The sequence below is a fragment of the Pelecanus crispus genome, chromosome 6 (genome assembly GCF_030463565.1).
Source record: "Pelecanus crispus isolate bPelCri1 chromosome 6, bPelCri1.pri, whole genome shotgun sequence".
Classification (NCBI taxonomy): Eukaryota; Metazoa; Chordata; class Aves; order Pelecaniformes; family Pelecanidae; genus Pelecanus; species Pelecanus crispus.
In genome coordinates, this window is record NC_134648.1 from 33,047,568 (window position 1) to 33,074,471 (window position 26,904).

At 41.7% G+C, this 26,904-nt stretch overlaps 1 protein-coding gene across 1 annotated transcript; it reads left to right on the forward strand.

Annotated features, from left to right (window-relative positions):
• The first annotated feature begins 4,822 nt into the window (after positions 1 to 4,822).
• On the forward strand, positions 4,823 to 26,697 carry MIDEAS (mitotic deacetylase associated SANT domain protein). The gene is made up of 12 exons (XM_009485360.2): positions 4,823 to 6,280; positions 11,802 to 12,122; positions 13,098 to 13,443; positions 13,921 to 13,987; positions 18,910 to 19,052; positions 19,912 to 20,015; positions 21,415 to 21,490; positions 22,652 to 22,740; positions 23,892 to 24,041; positions 24,248 to 24,424; positions 24,827 to 25,023; positions 26,475 to 26,697. Exons 1-12 carry the CDS (start codon positions 4,823 to 4,825, stop codon positions 26,695 to 26,697), a joined length of 3,351 nt encoding a protein of 1,116 aa, XP_009483635.2.
• The last annotated feature ends 207 nt before the right edge of the window (positions 26,698 to 26,904 follow it).

The window sequence follows — 26,904 nt, forward strand, 5'->3', positions numbered from 1 at the left end:
GAGATACTCCGTTTCTGCAGCATCCTGTCAGAGAGAATCGTGTGCAAATGATCTCAAAGGAGATGAGGAATGTGCAAAATTTAAACTTGCTTATTATGCCAAATATAGGTGGTGTAGCAAATGAACTAAGCAAAGCACAGGACAGCACAGCCCTCAACAGCTGGGCTGAAGAGTAGAGTTTAAGGTTACTACAGTGTGTGAGGTCATGAACTTGATACGTGAAATTGTACAAACATGTGCATACTTAGTGAAGAGAGTATTTAAAGAAATGGAATAATGGTGGGTGGTTATTAAATATACAGGCAAAAAGTTTTAAAGGGAGATAAAGTTATTTTATGTTAAATGGTTGCAATGGAATGTTTTTAATTTGTCTTCTAAATCAAATAACCTTTTAACTTTAATTAAAAAAAATACATTAAAAAGGTTTTATATAGCAAACTCTCCAGGCTAATGATAAACTGGGACAAGATGGTTGCAATGGATAGGAATGTCTAAATGATTCTGCAGAACCTGCTTTGGGTTGAATAAAATCTGCTAATAGGTGCTCAGGGCTGGTACCGGCCTAGTGAGTGGCTCTGAGTGCCTGTGTCCTGCACTCCTCAGGTATCTCTGCTTTGAAAGGACTTTTATTAATTTGAGAACAGCATCTTGGATGCAGGCAGAGACTCCTCCTTAGCCCTGTTGTATACTTAAGTCCTTGAGGAGACTTTGCTTAAGTCTAGCCCATGTGCTGTTTTATATGTGTTTATGATTTTCTTTAATGCTTTCTTTAACAGTGCAGATGTGCTGGAAAAGTTTCAGCTAAAAACGCTAACCCTAACTTCTCTCAGTAAGGTGGCATAGGTTACTTTGCTTATGTTTTTTTCATTCCAGAAAATACTGTGTAAGTGCCCATTGGGTATATGTGTATCTAATTTGTCGTTCTTTTTAGGTCTAGAAGAGAAAGCCTTGAAACATGAAAAATTCCTTAGAAATCTGAAAATATTTGTAGTATTAAAGGTGGTGACATACAATTCAGTATTTGTAGTACAATTCATATTAATCTGAAGAAAGGTCAAGAGATGTTCTTGCATGCCAGAAGATCCTGGAAGTGAAAATAACTGATGATGTTGCATGCCAAATCTTAGAGTTATTAAAACAAAATATACTGATGCTAGGTTCTGCTTTTTCTCTGTGCAGTGTAAAAGCAATGCAAGGTATCATAACACTCAGTATATTTGGAGGCAAGACACAGTATCTTCTGGGAATTACGTTATCAGAACTGGCTCTGTGCTTTATTCAAAGGTAAGAAATGGTCAGGGGTGTACTGCTGCAAAGCACTCTTATGCCTGGAAATGTGTTGCAATTTTACTGTGCTACTGCAGGCTGACTCTTGTGCTGAAATTAAAGTAAAACAAAACAAAAAAACCCGAAAGCTGGTAATTGGCTAGGATGATGATAATGTGAGCTCATCCCTCAACCTTAGGGAGGGAAGCCTGCTTAGTCATAGAGCCAGCAGTGCTCAGCCAATGAAGCTGCCAAGTGTGAGCTTTCCTGGAGCGTAGTCATGCTGCAGCTTGAACATCTATCACTTCAGCTTAAACTATGGACTATTATTGTTAGGATGACCTACAAGATATTTTTCTGCAGTTTTTCTATATAGAAAGAAAATCTAAAAAGATAATTTTGTGATGTTTTCTTTTACCATCTAATACTGGATATCCTCTTGTTTCTTGGTGATCTCTTAGTTAGGATTTATTTATTTTTGCATGCAGTTAGGAGAGCTGCAATGTTCAATAAGTGTGTGTTGTTCAAAGTACCTTAAATCTCTTTCCTCCATGGTAATGTCATTTTCACTATCCTGGTTTTTGTGCTGTTGTAACCAGTTGTTCTTCAATCACTACAGTCTTCTCAAGTGACAAGATAACTTCCCCAAGAGGCATATAATATTTTTTTAGGACTCCCTTTATGGAACACACAAGTACATATTCCTTTCCCTCCTTTAGGTTATCTCTGAACTTCTTCTTTTTTTTTTTTTTTTTTTTTTTTTAAACTTTGCATCTTAATGCTTTTATCACATCTCTTTCCTAGATACGTGCAGTTCTAAACTGGTGTGAGTTAGGCTTTGCAATGCTGGTGGCTTCTTATGTAGCGATGGAAAAAACAGAGCCAGAGTCCTCACAAGTGGAGGTTTGCAGAGCTGTGCTAATGCAATGCTTTCTTGCTAACCTGAGAGCCCTCTTTCTAAAGGTCTTCTGGATGCTTGTGTGTCTGTTAGTTGCAAATCTCAGCCACTGCTAGTAAGAACAGCATGAGCTGTTTGTTTTTTCCTTTTTCTTTTTCTCTTTCCTTTTTCTGTTTCTCTTTCCTTTTCTCTTCATTAAAAACAAGGGCCATTGAAGTTGTATGCCAGCTTTTGAGCAGTTCTCTTTTCTACGTTTTGAGGAAGAATGCAAATCTACAGCAGAGTTTCTAAAGGTTGTCTGGCAGGTTTGAATTTGATCTAGTGGTAATGTCTTCTGATATACAGAAAAACTTGCATTCTTCTCAGAATTATGTGACTGATCAATACAAAAGCACACAGAAGCATCCCTGGAAGGAAAACTGTTACAAGGTTGTCTAGTTGGAGCGAAAAATAGCTTGTGACGATTTCAGAAAGTAAGATAGTGTCAGAAACCAGTGTTAGTAGTATTACCTCAGGTATTGTGGTTTAGCTGTTAGCTCTGTTACATTTGTAGCAGTGCTGCAAAAAGCAAGGAGAGAGAATAACATTAATGCTCCTGAGAGGCATATGGCAACCTTTCCTCTACATTTTTGCTACCAGGGATCCAGTTTCTTGCTGTAGGATGTTTTTTCCTCTCCTAATGAAGTTTTGAAATAGGAAAAACTTAGTTTATGAAGCCCTCGTTTGTGTACTAGTTGCAGTTTAGAGAGAATTTTCCATCTCACGTGTCCATAATTTCTCTTAGAGTTATTTTTGTCCTGTTGAAAGAGGACTGGAAAATGAGCCGAGACGTTGTGCTTAGAGGAGGGAGGAACGGCCTGGCTCCGTGATACGGGGTGGCAGAGGTCCACGGTTTGTAGCCAGGGCGAAGGGGGAGGGAGCGCGGGGGGAACAGCTATGTAACAGCCTGAGGAAGTGAGTCACTTCGCTCTGAAACACAGGCCCATGGTTCCAGTAGCGCTGAAGCCAGGCTTGGCCTCTGAGGTGGAAGTTGCGTAAGTTAATTTAAACTCTTTGTCTTTTCCTCCTCATCACGCTCCCAACCCCACCCCAGTATTCAAATCTGCACTGTAGCCATATCCGTTTATTCTAAACTCAGGTTACAGGACTTCAGTGTGCTGTATGCTTTTGCTTTGTTATTTTTCATTTTATATATAGACAGAAATGGGTTGCAGGTTTCACTGGAGGGGATATGTGTGTTAGTCTTACCTGCTCCACTCAAGAGGAACCTGGTTTTATAGCTGAAGGGGTGCAATAAGAATAGCTTTTTAACAATTTATTACAATCTTTCTGAAATATATTAGCAGTGTGATTTCAAGTGGAATGGAGTGCATACGGAAAAGAGATACTAATGGAGACTTGCACTTAATTACTTGAATGTTAGCAGTTTAAGAATTTAATTAAATTTAAAACTAAACTACTTAAAACCTTTTAGGTGTCTTACTAGAAATACTAGTGTATGTGTTAACACATTAGACCTTAATCCTGCAGGCTAGGCTTTTAAAGGCTGAGTTTGTAGATAGCTTTTTTTTCTGTGGAAGAGGAGGATAGAATTGTCCTAGACTGAATGTTCCGGAAAAGCTTTCTCCTATTATGTTTGTAGCATTACACTAACAGTTACTTGGTGGTGTCCGGGAGCAGCTGTAACAATCTGCCTGCACTGCTTTTCCATGAGTGTGACCTGGGCAGGAGCAGTTGCTTTCAGCTGTTGAAGAAAGCATCTGAGAGGGCAACAGGTTGAGCAGGCCCTGTCTTCAGTGCTTGGATGCTTGGTGGGCAGTTCTTAATTGGAAAGCAACTGTAATGTTGGGGGGGGGGGGGGGGTGGTGGTGGTGACGGTGGTGGTGAATGATGGGCTGCCGCCTGATCCTTTCCTTCAAAATGCTGAATTGAGCATCTTGCTGCGTGTCTGGCTGCAGCCTTTGTGTACATGTACGTGTTTTAAACGTCTTTGGGAAATGTGGCCTGACATGTTATTTTTCTTTTGACGAGTCATGAGGGTTTTGTGTTTTTGAGTTCAGATTAAAACCAGATTATTCTGGCTACAGGAAGACATAGAAGTAATTGGCCAGATGAGAGGGAGTTGAAGAGAAAAACCTTCAGGATGAGCTTGAGTGATTAGTCAGAAGTCTGTGCGATTGGGAGTTGCATCATGCAAATACGGTGTGAGAATCTGTTTTGTAAAAATAAGTTGTTTTGTAAAACTAAGTTGTTTTGTTTTACATTCCTCTAGCAGGTCAGATCTATTATTTCTTACACGTTATTATCCCGATCTTCATTTCTGTGGGAAATGGAACAGACATACACGTTGTTGCTTATCGCGTGAGGGTTTGTATGCCAGTTATGTCTGTTGATGATTCATTGCAATTGCTTCTCTATTTCAGGACCTGTAACTAAGTGGACCCTACTGACCTCTGAACCACAAAGGATAAGAGTGAAAAGAAGTGGGAGAAGCGCACGAAGAAAAAGGAAGTGGATGCACTTTCATCTGGACTTCTTTCCTGCCCTTCGTTACTAAAACTGAATGGAAAAGAGAGACTTCTGTGCCTTTCCTCCCCCAGCCTCAGGGATGGGTGGATTGTAAATACGGTGGGTACAGCTGGGAGAATAGACTGAACCATGAATCTTCAGGCTCAGCAAAAGTCTTCAAGCAAAAGGACCGGGAAACGAATTGCCTATTTTAATGAGCAGGAAATAGCTGTGTCATCAAAAGAACCACAGCAGCAGCTTAAGGAAGGACAGTACTATGGTCATGGAGGGAATATACCGGTCTCCCAAACTGTGGAGATTCCTCACGCAGGGGGATTAGCAAGTGCCCCCAACAATGTTGCTTTGATGAACTCTGTTTACAATCAAGATAGGGGAGAATCAATGATGATGTCGCAGACAGTAACAACTGTCAAATGGCAGAATTCACTAATGGGAAACCGGTTGCCAGAGAGGGGTGACAGCCACTGGCAGTCTCCACCTTCAATGTGGAATCACGGTATGGTTTTTGGGGGCAACCCAAAAGGACCCCACTCCAATGCTGGTGCCCCAGGCTTCTATGGCCACCCAGAAGCCCTTAAGAGAAATCAAGAGAAAGGTGTGTTCGTGTCACAGCTGGACTTGTATGGAGATGCTGTCCAGCAGATGATGTCCCAGAAGGCTCAGCTGGAACAGCAAGCCCTGGTTAGACAGCAAGCTCAAATGAATTCCTTTCATCAGATGCAGAAACAGCAGCAGCAGAATCAAAGTCTGCCGTTACAGCCTTTCCAACTTGCATTTGGTCACCAAGGCCAAAAGCAGGGTCTTCCTGAATTGTTACATGTCTTTCAAGAAGCCCCAGCTTCTTCCAGTCCAGCATTTACTGCTCAACAAAAACAGCAAGCTCTTCCCCAGCTACAACTGTTTGAAAATTTCTATCCTCAACAGCAGCAGCAGCAACAGGCTGCCACACAAGCCTTCGGTCTGCAGCAGACTACTTCCATAGCACAGCCTCATGTGGCAGCTGCAGCACCTCAGCATCACATGATGGCACACCAGTTTCAGCAAACAGAGAGGAACCAGGAACTATTCAAGGCTCTAACAGAGCAGAGCCAACAGACTGTGCTACCTCAGACCCAGATTCCCTTTCCAAGAAGGTCACGGAGACTCTCCAAAGAAGGTGTCCTGCTGACATCTGCAGGAGAAGTGTTGGCTTCCAAGCAGGCAGAAGAACAACCTAGCAATTTATTTCTGCATCACTGGCAAACACATCAGCAAGAGGTCCCATTACAGCAGCTGCCTGAATCACTAGCCCACAACAAAAGTAGCTATTCGCACCCCAAGAGAATGGATCTGGGGCAGAAGGATGTCCTGGTCAATAGTGAGCTGTGCCAGATGGAAACAGACAGGCAAACCACAGCCCAGAATGGTGGAGAAGGGGAGAAACAGGCAGCAGCAGCTGAAGAAAACACTCAGAGAACTAACGATTTTCCAGGTGTCAGAGGTGGTGTAATCCAGAGTACACGACGGAGACGGCGTGTTTCTCAAGAAGCCAATTTGTTAACTTTGGCCCAAAAAGCTGTGGAGCTGGCTTCTCTTCAGAATGTAAAGGTAAGGTATACATCCTAACCGATACAGCATGTTTTAGACTACAAAATAGGGCTGAAATGAAAGGAATTTATGTACATATGCAGGATAGGATGGTATCTTGATGCAAGAAGTGTTGTAGTCCAGCAAGGGCAGCTCTGGAGTGGTGGCATGTAAGCTCAGCTACTGTAATTCATAGATGCAGGAGAATAGAGATCTCCTAGTGCAGTGAAACCACCTAAGGGTAGTTTTATTTCACTAATACTGAATGTGATTTTAGCCTAGGGCTTCAGAACATGGACGTTTTCAGCTTAGGCCTCAAGCTGATCAGGAATTTAGAGAGAAAAGTATAAGCAGTTCACTTGGTGTCATCTTACCAATTTAACACTCTCTTCCTTTTATGTTAAAAGACTGCTGCTTCCCTGCCAGTTTTTCAGTTTTAGTGGCTGAAGTGTTTCTAAATTGTGCTATCTAAAAATTACATAATGCAATTTACATGTTCAATTCATGGCCGAATATTAAAGGCCTGAGGAAACCTCACTTATATGAAGAACTTATACCAGATGTAATAAAAGTCTGTCTGATGTAGTATCCTGTTTCTGAGAATGGCCTGCAGCAGATGTCTAGAGATTGGTAACCTGAGGACAAAGTCTGCCTGTAGACCTTCTGTAGGGCTTGATGGGGAAGAAATTTAGTGTTGGCTGATGAGGTAGTTCACTACTCTTACCCTTTAGGTGTCCCATCAGTCTAAACTGTACAGTATGTATTCCATATGGCAAGATGACAGGGTTCAAAATTAACTAACCTAGGAGGGGCAAGTGGTGGGATTTTGGAGTTGGGTGGGGTTTTTTGAGGGCTTTTTCTTGAGGTTTTCTTTCAGTTGTGGTTTGACTAATCTTTCATTGAGTGCCTCTCGTGAGAAGTAAAGATACACTTTTCTTTGGAAGCTTTGTTGCCAGAGGCTGATGAAATACAGGTGTTAGAGCATGAGCTACTTCTACCTACAGTTTTGCCACTTGAGTTGCTGCTCAGTCAGACAACAAAGGGATGGGAATTTTACTCCCTCTCTTGGTCTCGTGATCATTCTCTTCCTAGCCTGTCTGTGGTCATTTTTCCAATTTCTTCCTTAGAGGGATGTGCTGTTTGAGTGAAAGAACTGAACTAATAAACGATGAGGCAAATATCTATAGCCTACTCTCTCTCTCGCACAGCAGACAGCAACCAGTCGCTGTTGATGCTGTCTTCAATCCTTTTTGCTCTAACTCCAGCTGAACAATCAGATTTGATAGAAAAGTAGTAGTAGTTTGCAGTGTGAGCTATTTGCTCATACTCTCCCAGCCATTGTGTGTTTATATTGCAGGAAGGCCTACAATTCACACTGCAGTCTGATCACCAGCACAGTGGCAAGAAAAAGCTAACAGAGCATCTAGGAAAAGGCCCTGAGAGGTGAAGCAAGAAAGTGGTTTGAAGGCATGTCTGCTTGCAGCTTGATTCATGATGTAAAGACCGAACAGAGGAGTGTTTTGACAGATGCTCTTTTGTTCTTTGCAGTTATGCAAGCAGCTTGTTTGCTTCCATGATGGCACTAGCAGAAGAACGCCTTATGTTTAGATCAATTTGGGCTTCCAGAATGAGGTTTTGAAAGATGTTAAAATTCTTACTTGAGGTCTGATGGATTTTACATCTTTAAGGGTGTTGGGTAGCATGTGGAGGAGAAAAAGAAAAAGATGTTTATGGGAGGAGAGTGGTCTCCTCCTCTTATCAGTGTCTTTGTTATAAACAACCTAGAGGCCTTCTCTAGCATAGGTTATGTGAAGAGCACGTAGGGCGGCCATAGGATTACATTATTGATGAAAGAAGATGCATTCATAGTTTGAACGAGTTGTTTGAACATTCCAATGTAGGTGTGCATGCCTTATACGAAAACATTATTTTGGACAGCAGTATCTGTCTACATGTAGTGTCACAGCTGATGCTTTGCACCAGAGCTGCCCATCATACTGTGCCTGCCTTTTCAGGTGGTGCAAGCTTATTGCTGCTTATAGGCTGCAGCAAATTCTCAACTCTTAGTTTTATGTTTTCATTTCGCATATAACTGCTATATGCAAAAAGGCAGTGTAATTTGTTTTCTTGTGCAAACAAGAAAAGTGCAAAAAACTTTTCTCAGGTCTGAAATAGTCATCTTAAGGGTGTCTGGATTTAAATATTCCTTTATGGAAGGGAGACAGAGGTTTTAGTTACCTGACCTCTTTCCCCTGGTACAGGGCAGGGCACCAGCTGCCACACTGTACAGGCAGATGTTTCTAAAAGGCTGCTGAGGTTTCTTGTCTGATCACAGCACTGGCCTTGGAACAGTTCCCAGCTGTCGCAATTGGGTTTTGTCTATGAATTCTAAATTTTTTAGAAAACACTTGAGGAATAGACAAGATAAACGCCAAAATGACTGATGGATTTCTGTGGGTGTCCTGGAGGATCGCTAGTTCATCCCTCAGTATTCATGCAAGAGTGTTGCATAGAAGTTGCACTTGCTGGAGTTCTCCAGCAGCTATTCTGCCCCAAATTCTGCAACAGAGATGCTGAGATAGCTGAAAATCTGCTAGCAGTTCTACAAGTGAAGGTACTGTCCCTTGTTCAATGAATCCTTTCTGCTTACCTCTGAGCATCATCAAACAGTTGAGAAACTATTTAGGGATCTGAAACAAATAGCATAATTCCAAAATCAGTCTTGTCCCCTCTTAGTAAACCTTAGGTATGTGTGATCTTTCATGACAGGAAAAGCTTTGGTGTGGACCAGAGCACCTTTAAGAATGTCTCAACTATTTATATTAAGTTCCCGGTGGTGCCTTCTCTCTGTCTCTGCTACTGTTCAGGTCTCCTCCTTCCTCTTTTCTCTTAAAGGGGTCATCTCTCCCCTCATCAAGGAAGAGGGTCCTTCACTGGTTACCTCCCAATCCTGAACATAAAAGGAGCATGGTTAACTGATCGTACAGCCAAAGAAATGTGACATCTTTTGTGTGACTAGCTGCCATAATTTCCTCCTTGTAGTCAGGAAATTAGTTCTTGTCTCTTGACCTACAGAGATATGTGTAGCACACAGGAAGTATCTGAGGTTTGTAGATTGGGCAGAATTGGTGCTCGTTCACATATTCATAGTGCCATTGCTTGTTTGATTGCTGTTATTCTACCAGGTACCCAGAAAGTATGCTAGAGTGCTTGTACTAGTAACAGCTACATCAGGAGGAAAAAAAGTAATCTGATTAAAACCAAGACTTTTCTTGGCAGTGGTATAAAGAATGTAGTATGAATGCACCACTCTAAACAGTGGTGCAAAACTATCTACTGTGGATCTCGCTGCCAGAAGATGACCCCAGAGCTATCCCAGATGTTTAACTAGGCTTCAGTAATAAGGTGATAACAGCATAAATTTCCCTGATGAATGGAGGCCCGTGTATAGCAGCATGAAGCCATATGTGAGCTGCTGCTTCAGGTATGGGCAGGACTAGTGGAAGTAGGCATCTGTTTCCAGTAGATGACCTGTTTATATGTTTAAAAAGGCATCCTTGTTAGTCTCCCTCCACTACTTCAGGAAAGGGAGGCTACAAAAATTTGCAAGACCCCCTTATTATCTAGAGGTAGTGGTCCCTAGTGACATATCTGTCAGCATGATGAATGCCCTCCAAATCCAAAATTGGTAGTCTCATGGGAAAGTACAGGTGCATATCACCAGCCTGGAGTGAAGGAGGTCCTCAGAGCTCATTAATTCCTCCTGCAGTGCAATCTGGGGCAGCTGATGCCAATTGTGACTTTTCAGTTGTGTGTTTTGTCATTCTGTGGTGGGGGCAGATATCTCCAGTCTCTGTGAAGAAGCAGCCAGACTTCTAAACTGCGGTGTCACTTATGAGATAAACCTTTCTGTGCACACTTAGCCTTACTCTAATAAAAGGTCTTGGAAGGAGGCAGTCCTAGGTCTTCTTGATATGATTGATTTTATTTACTCCAGCTTAGCACCTAGGTTTTTTTGAAGTCTTACTGTTTCAGAGTGGACCTGTTTGCTCTTAAAAGCAACAAAAATTACCAGGACTCTCATTTGGAAAGAGGCCAGAGCACTAACTCCAGGCTCTGACTGATGCATCTTGTGACAATACAGTTGTGCTTCCCTCAGTATAAATATCAGTATCAAAGTGGGACTTCAGTCTAGTGTCCTTCTAGCTATCGTGGGTTGACTCTTCATGGGTCACCTGGAGCATGTTCTCTTGCTTATCAGTGAAGCAGACTTTCTTGCTCTATGACCACAGTGAAATGACTGGGGGGGTGTCTGAATCCTTATGACAGAACCTGCCTATGCTAGCTTTTTAATCAGGATTAGGCATTCTTAATGGCACACAACAGATTCTTTTTGAGGACTTCAGTAAATCTCTGTGAAATTTTGTAAGTCCAGGTTGGAGACCTCTTGTCATACCCGAGACATGATGTGCCTTAGTTTCTGCCTACAAAACATAGCTGTTCAGGTAGATTCCTCACTAGATTGTGACCCTGATGGAGGATGAGTTTGCATACCTAATCCTATCCAAAGGCTTTCAAAAGAGATCTCTAAGTTAGAGAGAAGTTTTGAAACACCAAAAGGGGCATCTTCTACAGCTTCTAGATTGCACTTCATCAGAGCACAAGATGGCCTTTTACATCCCTGAAGAGAGGTGTTTTTGAAAGTTGTACTTTAACATCTGGCTTCTAAGTGAGCTGGCAACTCCTTTTGAATTGAGAGTGGAATGAACATGTGGATAGGACTTCACTTGAAGGACTAGAAATTACCTAACAGTACCTGAAGCCGTCTGGTGTTACAGTGTCCATGTGTTTATTCAGTAACTCATTGTCCATTCCCATCTCCTTGGAGCTCAATTTTCTAGGGTGTCCATGAGTAAAAGAAAGCAGAGACATGGAAGCTGTGATACCAATGCAAAGAGTGCTGGCTTGCAGTTATGCCTTACTGATTCTGCTGAGTAAAAGTCCTTCAGGCTCAAGACTGGTTAGACAACAAACCTCAAAGGCTCCAGTTATAATAAAGAAAGTTGTCTCTGTCATGTAAATCGGAAAAAAATGCAGCAAAAAGCTAGCTCTGTTTTTTGTATGAGAGATTTAATTAAGATTATCATGGTTCAGTCTTTCCTGGAACGGAAGTCCAATATCTGAAATTAATAACCTGCAGCTTATGATCATTACTAAAACTGAAGAACCTTTGTTGGAAGTTACATGGCAGGGCACAAATTCATCTGGAAAATAAAATGTCACTCCAGAGGTAGTGAAATGATACTTAAGAATGATATATATAAATATTCCAGCAGTTGAGACTTAAGGCAATCCTCAAGTAATTCTAAGAAATTTTGGTAACACTTTTGTGAAGTATTCTTTTTCCTCCAGTAACACTTTTGCAAATCCATTTCAGCTTGCAAACTGCATTGAGAAACTTGATATACACTGAAAGTGAGACAGCATCTGATTTATTATGTAAGCACTACAGAACTTTTAAGGAATCTATTTTTCTTCTCAGGAACTGGATACTTCAGAAGAGAAGAAGAGTGTGCTGATAGCAGCTCCAGGACCTACAGCTGCAAAAAGTGTTGTGGAATTCGCCAGTTCTTCACCAGCTCCAAAAAGAGCCCGGGAGGATAACAGCCTTGTGCCTCTTATCATTCCTGTGTCTGTGCCAGTGAGAAAAATTGACTTGCAGAGCCTTGGAAAGGAAAAGTCTGAGGATGGAAAGCTCCAGAGAGGCCAAACAAATGATAGAGCTCCTTGTGAACGCAAGCCTTCTGTGATAGTCACTCGGAGGCGATCTAATCGTAATACTAACATGGAAACCTCAAATCAGGTATGGATAGAATAAGAAACCAAAGATGAGCCAAATCTGTTAGATTTAATTACGTAGTTTTTATCCATAAGCTTTTTGATTAAAGTAGTTTGATCTCAAGGCTTGAACTTGGAATGGATGTATTCTGGGGACTGTGGGTTTTTTTCATCATAATATTGCCATATATTTGGGCATCACTGGCTTTTCATGACCTACAGCTAATGCTAGTACAGCCAAGCAATGCCCCACTATTAAACAGTGAATAAAGCCAGATGGTCAATAACACTAGAATAAATAGTCTGAGTAAAGAGTGTTTTCTCCATGCATACACAGATAATAATAAATTATGAGTAGTGTACATACCTCTGTATATGAATAAAATCCAAAGTGGAAATTTATTCTCATGGAACTGAAATCTCTTACTGAGGTTCTGAAGGTCAGCACTTGAGTGGTCCCCTTCAGTGTTGTGCTGTTGAGTGGGGTTTTGGTGGTGGTAGTGGGTGTTGTTTGTTTCTTCTATTCAGAAGTACAATAGAATGTTCAGATACCAGAGAAATGGCAGGCATCTAGGCAGGCTTCTCTGCATTTAGATGCTTGACTCCTTAAGGCAATATTGTTACATTGTCTTCTGTTCTCTTATCGCTATTTGGTGTCACCGTGTATCTGTACCAGGGTTCTGCCATACTTTTATGTCCTCCTTTAAAGCTACCTTGAGGTCATTATCTTTCCAACCAAAGGTTGGACCAGATGTATGTGTAGTTCTTGTAAGATATAACTTCATAAGCACTCAGAGCTAGTGTTGCTACCTAATAGTTCCATTCCATTCCCCATCTTCTTTCTCCCTCTTTCACTTCATGCTAATTGTTGAGACACTCTCCAACTGCTCTATCCGGATTTTGAGTTGCCATGAAAGAATGTTGTCATCTCACTGAAGTTTTTCAAATGACCTGAGGTTTTAAAATGAAATTAAGTATGTTAATTTTTTTTTTCTAATAGCATGAAGATGCTGTTCCAAAGGATGAAGCAGAGGGCTTTGCCCGGAAACCAAAGCAACGGCCAAGACCTGAGCCGCTCTTCATACCACCAAAAGCTGGCACCTTTATTGCACCACCTGTTTATTCTAACATTACTCCATATCAGAGCCACTTACGGTCACCTGTCCGTCTGGCAGATCATCCTTCGGATAGGAACTTTGAGCTACCTCCTTACACTCCTCCGCCAATTCTTAGTCCAGTGAGAGAAGGATCTGGGCTATATTTCAATGCTATCCTCTCTTCAAGTGGTCATTCGGTTCCACCTCCAATGACTCCTAAAAGTGCTCACAGAACTCTGCTTAGATCAAGTACGTACCACTTTATCCTTCCTTTCTTGGCTAATTTATGATTAGGAACTGTGGAGTAATAGGAGGAAGATCATGACTTTAGGAGGTGTGGTTATGTGGAACTGGGACTTCTTTGTGAGGGGGAGTCTGTGAAGCTAGGATGGAGGGAAATGCAATGTTGCTTCTATTTGGGCATGCATGTTAGGATGCATTCACAAGGAATCTGCAACACCCCCTACTGACGTTCTTAGGAATGGAAAAGTCAGTTCCTCCTCTATAATAGATTCTCATTATCTTGAACTGAGGGGACAGTAAATAGTTATTACTAAGTTGTAGATTGTGACTGGAAGGTAAGTTCTTGGTCATATTAAACTCCTTAGTGTATGGGTACCCTTTTTTTTGAGAGATGGGTAGTTCTGATAGATTTACAAGCTGTGTGAAGAATGTATCTCAAATGCAAAGATGAGCTGTCTGAGCAGTTCTTTCTTTTCCTTGCAGATAGTTCAGAAGTTACCCCTCCTGTTCTTACGGTAGTGGGGGAAGCCACCCCGGTCAGCATTGAACCGTGAGTACCCAGTGTATTCTTAGCCTGATAGTAAATGTGCTTCTTTTCTTCCTCCTAAACCTTCAAGCTGCTTCCTGTACAGTTGATGTATCTCTTAGAAAGATTAAAGCTATTCCTATTAGTGACTCAAAGTATAAACTGTCTTTATTAAAAATTATTCCATACGATAAGTAATGTTTGTTTGGGCAAATGCACCTTGTAATTCTGGTGACATTAACTGCTTTCTGTTACTGCTTATCTGTCTCTGGGCTGAAATACTATTGCTTAGTTAAAGGTGAATCTGTCCTGTTTTGTTGTATACAAACACTTCTTTGCATGCTGTATGTTTGTTTTAGAGTGGGGAAATAATGCTCCTTTAGAGCATTTTCTTTGGCCTTTGCCAAAATGTAGTCTGGAAAAATGTAGTTAGCTCTCACATGGACTGGTCAGATTGCAGGTTACCCATGTGGTGTGTTTTAGTTGCAGCACAACTGTGGACATGGCTTTGCTCCCTCCTGGGCTAGCTCAGTCTGAAAGCACTACAGCCAGAGGCATAGTGTGCGTGGCCTCAGCCAATAAGCCTCATTACTCTTTTTAGCTGGCTGTGTGCTGGGAAAGCTCAGATATATATGGACTCAGCAGCACTAGGGAACACAGTTTGGAGATAATGAAGCTGGAGTTGTGAGCTTAGGCTTGGTGCCAGTCCTGCGAAACCTGAGCAGAGTAGCAAAAAAAAGCAGAGTGGCAAATGTCTCTCACAGCCCTTGCAAACCCTTTGGGAGTGTTATCAGCTCAATTTCAGTGCTGTAGAACTACAGCAAAGCAGTTCCAATTCTTTATTATACCTAGGTTAATGAACTCTTGCAAAATCTAAACATGGAGATGCATGGTATGGAAACACCCATTGGCATAAAAACACCCACGTGGCTCTTCATTGCTGACTCTGTGCAGTCAGGAATCTCTGCTGTAACTCTGCAGTGTATCCTGTAACATTTAAGATGTTTAACTCCTCCCAAATAAATACCAGGCTTCTTTTACTTTTTTCCCCAAAATGGCTAATATCTTAAAAATTAACTGGAGCATTTGCTGTCAGGTTTTTTTTCTTGCCCTTCTTCCATTCTGCCTTCCTGTTTGAAGCTGAGTTTTCTGCACTTCTGGCAGCAGGCTGTCCTGAGCAAATGTTGCAATTGTGAATGAACCCAGATTATTCTTGTTACCTTTGCAAATCCCTTCCAGGCTGAGCCCATTCATGGAAATAAGCACATTTGGTGTTTTTTAAATCTGCTTTGAAAATGGCTTAATTAATCTTTTTGTTGTTGGCTCATTGCGCACCAATCCAGGGGAACCTCTTCTTGAACAGATATTTTCTGTTTCCCTTCAGGTCTTGATCTTTGACCTCTCTAAGGTGCAGTTGTCTTTGGCTGTTATGTCTGTTGGTTTAAATTGCTGGAGTTAATGGTGTCAGGTTAGCTGCAATTTTAGTCGTGTGTGAAAATTTTCAAATTTGTTGCTGGAAATTTCAAACCATGGTAACTTAGTAATAGAAGTTCATTTCCTGTTGCCAAAAGGGAGTTAAGTGCAAAGACTTGTCTTGCTGTCATCTTAAGTCTTACTGAACAGATGCTTACGCAGGTAGATAGGTTTAACTTTTAACCAAGATAAATTAATAAAGTGGTGTCATTCTGTGTTGTCAGAGTAATCAGTTTTCTGTTCTGAAGATAGTTTGTGCAGCACTGTTGTGGTCAGTTATGCAGACATATCTTCTATAAAGGAACTATGTCAGGAAGCACCTTTTTTTAAGAAAAAAAGTTTAATTTGATTTGTAGTCTTGGCTCTGTCAGAAGTTGACTATAACTTGTGATTACCCGATATTGTGCTCTTAATTGCTTGTGCTTTGCCAGACCTTCTGCTAATGCTTCTCCAAAGGTCATTTCATTGCAGAGATTTGGCATAGGGAATGTGATAATGAAGCTTAATTCTTCTATTTATGAAGTAGTACAATAGGCAGCTGGTTTCACAGTTCTTTGTGTCCTACCGGTTTTGCAGTTTAGTTGCTTCAAAGTCTTCAAGTCACCCCTCAGCTAGCCAGCCTCAAGTATATCTGTGGTGCTTCAGCTGTGAATTGCCTTCCCAATTCACAGCCTTAATTCTGGGTGTTAGCACACTCAGCTGTATACTGGGGCATCCCAGGAGCACCGTTGGTGCTTACAGGCAAGAGCTTTTGCTCTACTGAAATCTAGGCTTCACCAGTAAATGAACCATGGAATAACTAATGTAGGTTGAATGGACCTCTGGAGGTCATCTGGTCCAAGCCCTTACTCAGAGCAGGCCACATTAGATCAGATTACTCAGTTCAACTCTTGCGGAGGAAATCTGATTTTATTTAGACATTGCAGGTACAAGGTCTAATTCTTAGGCTTTTCTAGCCTAGGGATGCCATATTCTAAGTTTAGTTTCAAGATACAAAGGTAACTTCTGATAGGCCTTCAAGCCCCCTTTCCCTGCAGCTTTTCCAATTTCCTCTCTCCCTCTCACATGTGAGGCCAGAGCAGTCTGTGTCTTGGGACACAAAATCTCCCAAATCTCCCAATGCAGTAACAGCCTCTTTATCTGTTGCCAGTTGACAGCAAAGTGTCAGTTTCTGTCAGTCATCCCTTCTAGGGTGGATCAGAATCCATTACTCTTTCCTCCACAACTGCCTTAGTTTTCTTCTGCCCACAGCAGAAGATGTGTAATGCCCCTGTTTACCCTCGACAGGTATTGGAGATAGTGTTTTGGGGAGAATGACAGGTAGTATATGGCAGCCTGTCTGTAACTTTCCTGCTACATCTGTCATGCTGGATGTCATCTTGTCATCACCTACTGGAAGGAAGTTAGCATCAGTCTGTGCATCTAGCAGATTCTGCTTGTCCAAGGAGGAATCCCACCCCGTCAATGTCCAGCTGCTGCTGAATGGGTGGATGAAGTCAAAACAAGTGTGTAGGGTAGTTATCTTCTGCATCTCTTTGTTTATACACACACGAATTGTAAACCATTCCCCTCAAGTGTGAGGAAGTAGATCTGGATCTGCTATAGACGCAAAAGAAATAGTTTGTAAGATCTCTTTTTATGTGTGTTCGAAGTCAGCCATTTCTTTTGAATGCAGGTTTTTCCAACTCATGACATCTCATGATGCAGATGCTTACTGACAATAGCAAAGTGATGTGTTAGGCAGAAAAAAGGGAATGAAGGCGTTTCCTTCTTCCCCTTTCATAACAGAAAATGATACCCTCTTCCTTCCCTTTGATACCACAGTCTTCTAGGACTTCAAAATGTCCTATTGGAACATTTGCTAGTATCTCTCTGGGTTTTTGTATGAGTTCTATATGTTGTTTCAAGGCCTCCCCACACCTCTTCCAGACTCTTGCTTTGCTAATAGACATGCATGTGTCATTTCAGAACAGCAAAGGACCAGAAAAGTCTGGAGGCTGGCATTTCTCAGATGTTTTTGTTACTATTCCTTATTGTATTGGATCATGCTTTTTTCTCTGGTAATTGTGTTTCCCCTCATGCTGGGGGGGGAACCAAGCCAAGACTTGAGAATTATAGCAAACCTTGTCCTGGGCCGGGAGTTTTACCTTTTTTTCTAATGAAGCAACTCCAGAGTTTAATCATCTTGTGGGCACTACCTGATCTACTCTCATCTCCCACCCCCTGGCCCCTCTCTCAAAAAAAGAGAGAGCTTATTTCTCTATCCTTTACTATTTCAGGAGTTACCAGTATGGTGCTAGTTGACTGACATCTGAAAGAAGAACATTTTTGCATTAAGCATAGCTATCTTATGTCAGAATAGGAGACTTTTATTGTATTCTAAGTGGTCTGAGCAGCAGCTGTTCTCAGTTATCTTGGTTTTCTGAAGGGTCTTTTTGGTAGCTTAGTTTGGACATTTCTTTTGCTCTCTCTTCTGGACCTCTGAATTGCATACATCATTGCTATATTACTTAAAAAGTTGAACTTGGACTTATCCAATGTATTTTACATTGCCTTTGTGTAGCTACTGCTGTCTCTGTGTATTTTGCCACTGAGTAAGAGATGTAGAGCAATGACAAAGGACATCCATGTTCTCACTGCTTGGTGTGCTATTGGTGTAGACCTCCAGGCCTCCAACTCTGGTAGAGCAGCCTTTCAATGGTGGTTCTTGCCTATCTCCATGCACAAAATCCTGTTTGCTAGTACAGAGTAGAATCTCTGTGGATGGTCACTTGACTTAAAGCAAGTATAGTGCTCTGTGGATTGCATGTTGTGAAAAATCTGTCTGCTAATTCAGAATCTAAAAGTATGGGATTGTTGCTAAAAGAATGGGATTTGGTTTTGATACAGAATGAGCAATACAGCTTTCATTGGTTTGTATTTTTTGTTTCAGTTGTTAGAGAGAGTTTCTAGAAGATAACTAGCTTGTGTCAAGATTGTAAAGGGCCAGACTTTGAAATTGATCCTGCTTTGAATGGGGAGTTGCACCAGATAGGTTGAAAAGGACTTCTGGAGACTAAATGACACTATGATTCTGTAGTTATGGCTGGCAAAACATTAATACTAAAAAAGGCTCACCTGTCTTATGCATGAGGAGCAAGCTTGCCACAAGAGGAGTCCATGTGACAGCCTCTCAAAAAGTGATGATTACTGAAAGCTAATAACTGTTCTTTCAGCAGTTATTAGGGAATCCTAATTTAAATACAATTTCAACCATTGTTGATAAGACAATGGAAACTGGTGATGGGGATGTAAAACTTCTCACCTTTTGAGTCATACTTACTAATGTAACCTACAACACCTGAAAGCTGTTCATGTTATATGTAAGAGCCTGCTGCATTTCAGTTTCTTCATAATTAGTGCTTTTAGCAGAGATGGAGACTTTCTGGATATTGTAAACGAGGGCTGACGGTTACTTGTTACCTTTTCTGCAGGCGAATAAATGTAGGAACTCGCTTTCAAGCAGAAATCCCATCACTCCAAGACAGATCTCTGGCAGCAGTAGATGAACATAAAGCAGAGTTGGTGTGGCAGCCGTGGGGCGACCTGGAAACCAACAAAGTCACCCAAGAGAATGGTAAGCATGTGGAAGACTGGTAAGTGGGACTGAATTGTAGTAGGGGTAACCACGTGTCTACTGTAGGCATAATTTAAAATCTCTGAGCTACCAGTCAAGTAACATGTTTGTGTGGTCTTGAAAACAGTCTTAGGAGTAAAACTTGTTTATCAGGTTGCGTGTGGTAGGGGGGAGGTTGATAGAATTGGGTTTTTTTTATTTGAGGTAAGATGGGATCATTTGTTACTGGTCAGGCAAAGAGCAGCCTTTTGCTCAGTGAAGCTTCCTTGTCTTTGTTAACGTTTGAATGCCACATGCACGCGCCTTCTGTGTTTTCGAGGGATATTCTAGACATAGTAGTATTTTGGAAAAATAAAGTTGTAGACAGAAGTCAGGATGAGGAAACAGGAATTGTGGCAACTAGTAGCAGACTTGGGGAGCTGTCTGCTGTTGGTGCATGTGGGTTGTGGCATGTATAAACCGTGAAGGGAAGAGGAATTGGGCAGGCTTGGAAGAAATCTTTCTGATGTGAGAGAAAAAAGGGTATTGTGAAATGGAAATTTGCAATATAAAGGGGGATTCAGGAAACCTCCGAGTTGAAGGGAGTTGAGAAGACATTATAGGAGGGAGGAGATTTGCAAGAAACTCCGTGTGTACGTGATGCTGCATGTAGAGTAATGTTGTGTGACCTTGTGGTCTAATGAGTTCTTGTGTCCAGATTTGATCCAGATAAATTTGCAAGGACATTAAACTTATCTGAGACTTTTACTTTCTGTTATATCTAGCCCTGCTTCAAAAGAGCTAATTAATGATGCAAATCTTGTATGAAACGCCATTTTAATCTTCTTATCTGAATTTTTTGGTACCTCTTTGGAAATAGTGGAAAACCTGCTAGCTGCTGCCTGTTCAAGCATTTTTCCTGGGGCTGGAACCAACCAGGAGCTGGCGCTGCATTTCTTACATGAAGCAAAGGGAAGCATTCTGGTGAGTCTTCCCAGCTTTTCACCTTGATGTGGTCAAAGATGTTAATGAAGGCCAGGTAACCTGTCACTTGATGAGGAGAGCCTTGCGAACTCCTTCCTATGCATCTCGCTCCCACTATTTAGTGTCCCTTGGATGTCCCTAAAGTGGATTCTGCCTGATGTACAGTGCCATGTTCACTTACTGTCTTGCATATTTCCAACTTTGACATGTTTGGCTTTATAACAAACTCACTGACAGTCTACCAGGGTGAGTGAGCTGAGACGGCTAAATGAATCTTAAATCTTGTCTTCCTGGGAAGGTGACCATGTTGGAAGGAAAAATAAGAGGCTGGGACTGAAGCTGAGACGTCAAGTTCAGTGTCTTGCTCCTCTTACTCTTGGCAGATCTGTTTAACATCTCTGTGCATGCCTATAGAACGGTTGTGCTGCTAATTTTATATCAGTATTGTAAGACATGATACACTTCCATAAATGCTCTCTGACACCCCTAGGAGGTTATATCAGAGAGCAGAGCATAGCATACGGCACAGGGCTGTCATCCTTTTATGGTTGTATGATTGATTTAACCTGGCATAAATCAGCCCTGTGGTATCCCTGGAGTATCACACACTTTTGTCTGGCTTCTTGTTTCCCATCCCCTGCAGTGCGCCAGCACTGACACTTCTGAGACTGTATTGACCTGCATTGGAGAAGTGAACAAATGAAAAGTAATTTTTGTGTGTATGTGCTAGGTTTCTGCTAGATAAGTTCCCAGAACCAGCCCACCGTTGTGAATTCTGTGGCTGACATTAGGGAGGAACAGGGCTGCCCCTGGCAGCAGGAGCTCGCTGTTAAGGTGATTTAAACTGCTAATGGAAGCATGACTCCATTCCCTCCTTCCTGCTGACTTTGAAAGCACTTCCAGTTTAAATGCAAAGTAAAAAGCAACTTGAGAGGGGTTTTTTTGTGTGGAATCTTTCAGTCACATGACTATTCTGTTTTATTTTGAAATACTGCTTAGTTAAGTGAGATAAGATCACAATGACTTGGATGTTTAAGATAGACATCATTTTGGGCAGCGTTTTTCGATGTGAGTATGTAACTTAGGCCTTCAGTAAATGAGAGGAGACTGCTGCATGGTCTCTGTCTATGGAATTAACTCTCTCCCAATGCAGTGGTGGTTGTGTTGGAAAGTGTCAATGTGCAGAGACATGAAGAGGTGCCAAGAGCTTACCACTTGCCTGTGGTACCCAAGAGTCAGTGGATACTCAAGAATGTGATTTTAAAGTTGTCCCAAATGTTAAACTGTGCTATGCTTCTTTTCAGTTAGCTTGCTGGAAAGGAGAGGATTAACAATTGCCTGATCCTTGTTTTAAATACCCCAAACATTAAATTAATTATTTTATTTGTGTTTATCTCAGGGAGCTTTGACCAAACTGCTACTGAAGAGGCCAGTACGATCACCTACCCACCCTTTGGCAGATTATCACTACACAGGTTTGTTAACCAGAGTAACTGTGTGCCGCCTGTCTATCATAAAGGCTTTTTTTTATCCTTTTCTGCTCTTTTGGGGAACTCCGTAACATTACAATAAGGTTAAAACACCACTCTTCTGTCTGGTAAATCAAATGATGGCTTGCCGGGCATTTTGCCTGTGCAAATTATGACGCTTATTATGTAAGAAACACTGCATCTCTCAGAATGTGTGCATGTGTGTATTTGCATGTGTGTGTGTTCTGATTTCCTTTATGGGGAAAAGGGGCTGTGTTCCCTTACACTAAGCCACAGAGAATGCAGGAAGATAGCTAGTACGTACAAGAAAGGCTGTGGTAACCTCAGAACCGCAGCCTCTTTGGTGTAAATTTCCAGGGTGGAGTTAAGAGGGGGTTTTATGGGAAGAGTTTCCAAGCTTGCTGAAGAAAGCTCAGGCAATTATTGATGCCTGTCAATGTTTCTGCAAAATTTAAATGCCATAAACTGCCTTTGTAGTCTTGTACCTAATTAGAAAATAGTCAGCCGTATGACACTAACTTCAGTGATCTAGAGGGACCCAAGCCACCTGAAAGACCTGATGTAAGGTGGTAGAGACACATCTAATAGCTGGTACCTCAAAGCATAGAAATTACATTTCTTCATTATTACACGCTCCTACTATAATGGTTGGGAAATATTACTTGAGTAGTATCTATAAGGCAGGAGGAGATTCCAAAATGGGTTTATTATTAGAGGCAAGGGTGCTAGGACAGTAGGAATATTTGACATGTAATAAATCTTCAAGTACAGTGTATTGCTGCTGAAAGAGAAGATAGTGTTCCTCTGCCCCACCATTTCTCTTGCATAAAATGTAATGACTGGGCCACCACAAAGTTTCTATTCTCCTTGCTGTTTTGTTGGAAAACATCTTAGTTCTTCTAATTGGCTGGTTTTTGCAAGCTGAACTGAGTACTAGATGTAACACAAAGGAAGCAATGAGAGGAAGTGGAGCAGTAGGGGAGGGTTTAACAGCAGTCTGCAGTTATGCTGGATTAGGTGTGATGTGAGACTGTACCTTTGCATGTGTGTATTAGTCTTATTTAAGGTGAACATGAAGAAAAAGTAAATAGAAGAGTAAACATTTGAAATTGCAAGGGTTTGGTTACACCTTTTTTTTATCTACAGGATCAGACAAGTGGAAAGTTGCTGAAAAAAAACTTTTCAACAAAGGCATTGCAATCTACAAGAAAGACTTTTTCTTGGTCCAAAAGCTTGTAAGTGACTCTTCCTTCTTTTTAATTACAGCAATGATACATTCTTACATGTTTGAGAATTTAATACAGGGAGTTCAATCTTGATTTTTCTGAAACCTTAGTATTAAGCATTAACTCCTGCACTCAAGATTTCAGAGAAGTTTTATCATCCAGCATAGCATAAATTCTCACTAGATAGCTAGAACAATGGTGTTTGTTTTGCTGTTGTTGTTTACTTAACCCTTGTACTTCCTGCATTACTTCCATTAGTCCACACTGCATATATCACTTCTAAGGGCACATTTATAGAGTGCTGGTAATGTTCCAGTATGGCTTAGACTGGCTTGCTTATAAAACTAAATAGAAACACATCCTTGCTGCTGATGAAAAGGATCAAAGAATGATATGTGAATGATGCATCCTTTAGGATCTCTCTTTCCAGTTTTCTGTGACAATGATAGTAAAAATGATGATTCTGATCTATTTTTATGAGGTATGACACTTCAGTGGGGGACAGGAAATCACTGAAGAAGAGTGCAAAACCAGGAGCTGCATATGTATATCCTGAATAAATTCCCAAAAGGCATTTAAGTTGCAAAAGCCCAGAAACTAAGAATATACTCCAACACTTCCAGAAGAATCACTAATAGAGAATATGTAGACAGTCACGGGTCTGTACTGATAATTGTCTGCCACCATATGTATATGAAATGCATGTGGTCAAATGGGAAAGGGCTGCAAACCTTCTTTTCCATTTTTGGATCGGTATTCTGGTCTGGTCTTCTCTGAAGTGCTGCTGGAAAATAAAACTCCCCCATAAAGCTGAAAGGCTGCTCTCGAGCCTGACAGCTCAGTTCAAACGTTTCGAAGGCTAAGAGGTGCGTTAAGCTTACAAAGTGCCAGGTTCTGTCACCTTTACATTGCCCAGCTTTTCTTAGGAAAGTTGGTCTTGTAGTCTTGGTGAATGACAGTGGCAATAGGGGATGGGCTGTGGGATGGGGCATACAGGCAAATATGACACAGAAAAGAAGCCTTTAACAGCAGTTTTGGTGTGAATGGAGACTACTGAGGAAAGAAAAATACAAAGTGTATTTATTGCACCTTTAGTAATTATTTATAAGCCATCTTAAAATTATGTAATCCTTTGAACTTTTATGTTTTTTAAACACCAGATAAAAACCAAAACAGTGGCTCAGTGTGTGGAATTCTACTACACATACAAGAAACAGGTCAAAATTGGTCGGAATGGGACCTTAATCTTTGGGGACATTGATGTTGCTAGTGAGAAGTCTATGAAAGATGAAGCTGAAGTTGATATCAAGGTAACTTTCCTAAATTTCTCTCACCTCTCTTGAGCTGTGGTGTGAAGTCTGGTTTTTGTCTGTTGTCTCATTTGCTGGTAAAATCAAAAGTAGAAAGAATCTGGCCCGTGTGGAGGAGTCTGGAGTCACAACTTGCATCCTGTGTCACATAATGACATTTGCTTAACAGACACCAAAATTAACAGTTCCTTTATCTTCTGGTGAAGAGTTCCCATAGGTTTGCACGTGTTCTTCCTCTCAGAAGGGACATTTACAGTGAAGAACAGGGGCATGTGGAGGAGGAGGAAGAGGAGGAAGAAGAGGAGGCAGAGGAAGGGTTGGATAACAGAAAGAGGAGCACGGTTCCTCTCAAAGATGAACAGACACTACAAGATGGTGTAATAGTAAGTGTTGCATTGTGCATGTTATGCTTTCTGTGCCACCTTCACTCTGCAACTAGTTTAGCAAATACCAGGTGGACAGTTTCAGATGCAAAAAGTTTCTGCCTCTTAACTTCCCCCAGAGAAACACACTGGGCTGAAGTAGCTTAGAGTATTACTAGCAACCAGACTGTGCACTGTGGTGGGAGAACTGGGATGAGTAAGGGGAAAAAACATGGTATAATTCTTGGTGGTTGGTGCACACATAGGACCATGATGAGAAACGTCCTGAAAATATCCCGAAGACTTTCTTGTTAAATAAAACCTTGATCTGGAATAAATGAAGCACAGAAGCTCAGCCATTGCTTTCCTTCTGATGGTGGGTTTAAGTTTCAGTTTGCCTTAATTGTTCCCATCTCTCCAAAGGCCAATGACGTCCATATGAGGAGTCAAGAGGCAACTGTCACAGGCAGAATTGGAAGGAAGCCAAGGGAGACAACAGTGAAGCCTCGAAAGCCTATTGCTCCAGTGCAGAGGAGGAGGCGGAAACAAAAGATAAAATCAGATGCTACTAGTAAAACTCAGAACACAGAAAATGCATTTCCATGTAAAAAATGTGGCAGGTAAGAGCAACTCTGCTTCCAGCAATAGTCACAGAATTGCAGTAGGGCATCTCCTGTGGAAGCTTACTCTCAAATGAGCTTTCCCTCTGTCTGTTTAGGCCAGAGACACTGGCAGTAATTTTCATGACTTATTACCCCACTAACATTTGCAGATTAGAGGTTTTTATATATATTGATATTAAGATACTACTACTTGGATAATTACCTGCTGCTGACTGTTTTTCCTCAAATGGAATGAGACGCCACCTGCGTTTCAACTGTGTGCAGTATTTGGTGTTAAACTGCACTTGCAAAACAGCTGCTGTATTGCTCCTCTGTAATGCCTACGCTGTTGTAAAGAGTAATCTCTATGTATTTGCTAGGCCACATAATAAGAACATAGTATATACTTACTTATGAACAGTGGTATAGAAATACAAGACACTACCACCATTAAAGGAGCAGATATTAGGCCAGTGGGTACACAGATCATCTGGTTAGACTTGCACCCATCTTTCGTGTCTGTAAAATATATGTCTTTCCTCACACGGTTCCAGTAGTTTTTGTAGGTTTGTTGCCAACAGATTCATAAATGTCAAGAAAATTCAGTTCCCTACATAAATTGCTTACTCTTAAAACAATAGAGTCTTGTAATACTTTAACCGTGTAAAATACAGTGGTTATCCCTGTATTTAAAAAAGGCACCAAGCTAGGGGATGGCAAGAAAATGCAATTTCCGTCTAAACTACATCACCAGGAGCATTGCCAGATTCCTGCTGTGGCTGGGACTTAGCTGGTCCTGCCAAGGTGCCCTGCCTCTGTGCCGTCGGGAACATGTGGCGTTGGAAAGGGCAGTGCTGTGAGACATCGGGCAGTTGGGATTTGGTCCCGGCCACCGACAAAGGAGAAGCAGGCGAGGATTCTTAATGGCCTTTAAACTTGTCTTGTGACATTTGGTGCCAAATCCAAATAGATAATGGCGAAAGGAATAGATCACAGAAGTACAAAGTTAGGAGGAAATATCTCAAGTGTTTCTAGCTGTGTGGACAGGCCTCAGGAGTGGCATTTGGCCATTGTTCACCTTCCTGTTTATTGTATTTTTGCAGCGCAGGGGGAATGCCTAAAAACCAGGGCCCTGTTGTGTTAAGCGGCATGTGCATATTTCAGATACCAGCGCTGCCCCTCTGAATTTAGAAAATTTAAGAGCTGAATGAGAGATAAGAGGAAATGGCTGTATTAAGAAATGAAGTGAATGGTTTGAGGGTGCTCAGGATCTCCTGCTAGCACTTCACCTAGTGTTGGCGCACGTCGAGTCAGAAGTGGTGTTTGCTATAGATGCTCTATTGCAATGCCAACATGAGTTCCTGTGCCAAAGCTCACAAACTTTGAGGCAGCAGCAGAAGCTCTTTTGGAGAATTAATGAAGGAGGCTGTAGGAGAGACCAATGCTAACGTACGTGTGTGCTTCCTCAGGGTGTTCTACAAGGTGAAGAGCCGCAGTGCTCACATGAAAAGCCATGCAGAGCAGGAAAAGAAGGCGGCCGCTCTGAAGCAGCAAGAGAGAGAGGCGGCAGCAGCAGTGGCGGCGGCGGCGGCAGCAGCCCACAGCCAGGCCCGGCAGGAAGAGAGCAGCGAGAGTGGGAGCAGCAGCAGTGGAAGCAGCAGTGGAAGCTCGGATGAAGATGGAGAAATATAGCAGCCAACCAGAAGTGGAGGGAGTAGCAAGGCTGGACCCAACCTCCCTCTTAGTGGTCTCTCTTTTTTTGCTTGCACTTTTCTTACCTGAACCATCATGTCTCAGTTTCAGTGCTGCCGTTTCCTCATGCCACATGTTCCACTTCACCTTGCCAGTACTGACCAAGCCGGAATGGTGGATGAAAAGATTTGTTTCAACTCTGATTTT

Bases quoted from the DNA above. Each gene is read 5' to 3' on its own strand.
- MIDEAS (XM_009485360.2), top strand. From the start codon at position 4,823: ATGAATCTTCAGGCTCAGCAAAAGTCTTCAAGCAAAAGGACCGGGAAA. The intron at 19,053-19,911 runs GTAAGCATGTGG...CTTTGGAAATAG, and splicing joins CAAAGTCACCCAAGAGAATG to TGGAAAACCTGCTAGCTGCT. The intron at 24,425-24,826 runs GTAAGTGTTGCA...ATCTCTCCAAAG, and splicing joins CACTACAAGATGGTGTAATA to GCCAATGACGTCCATATGAG.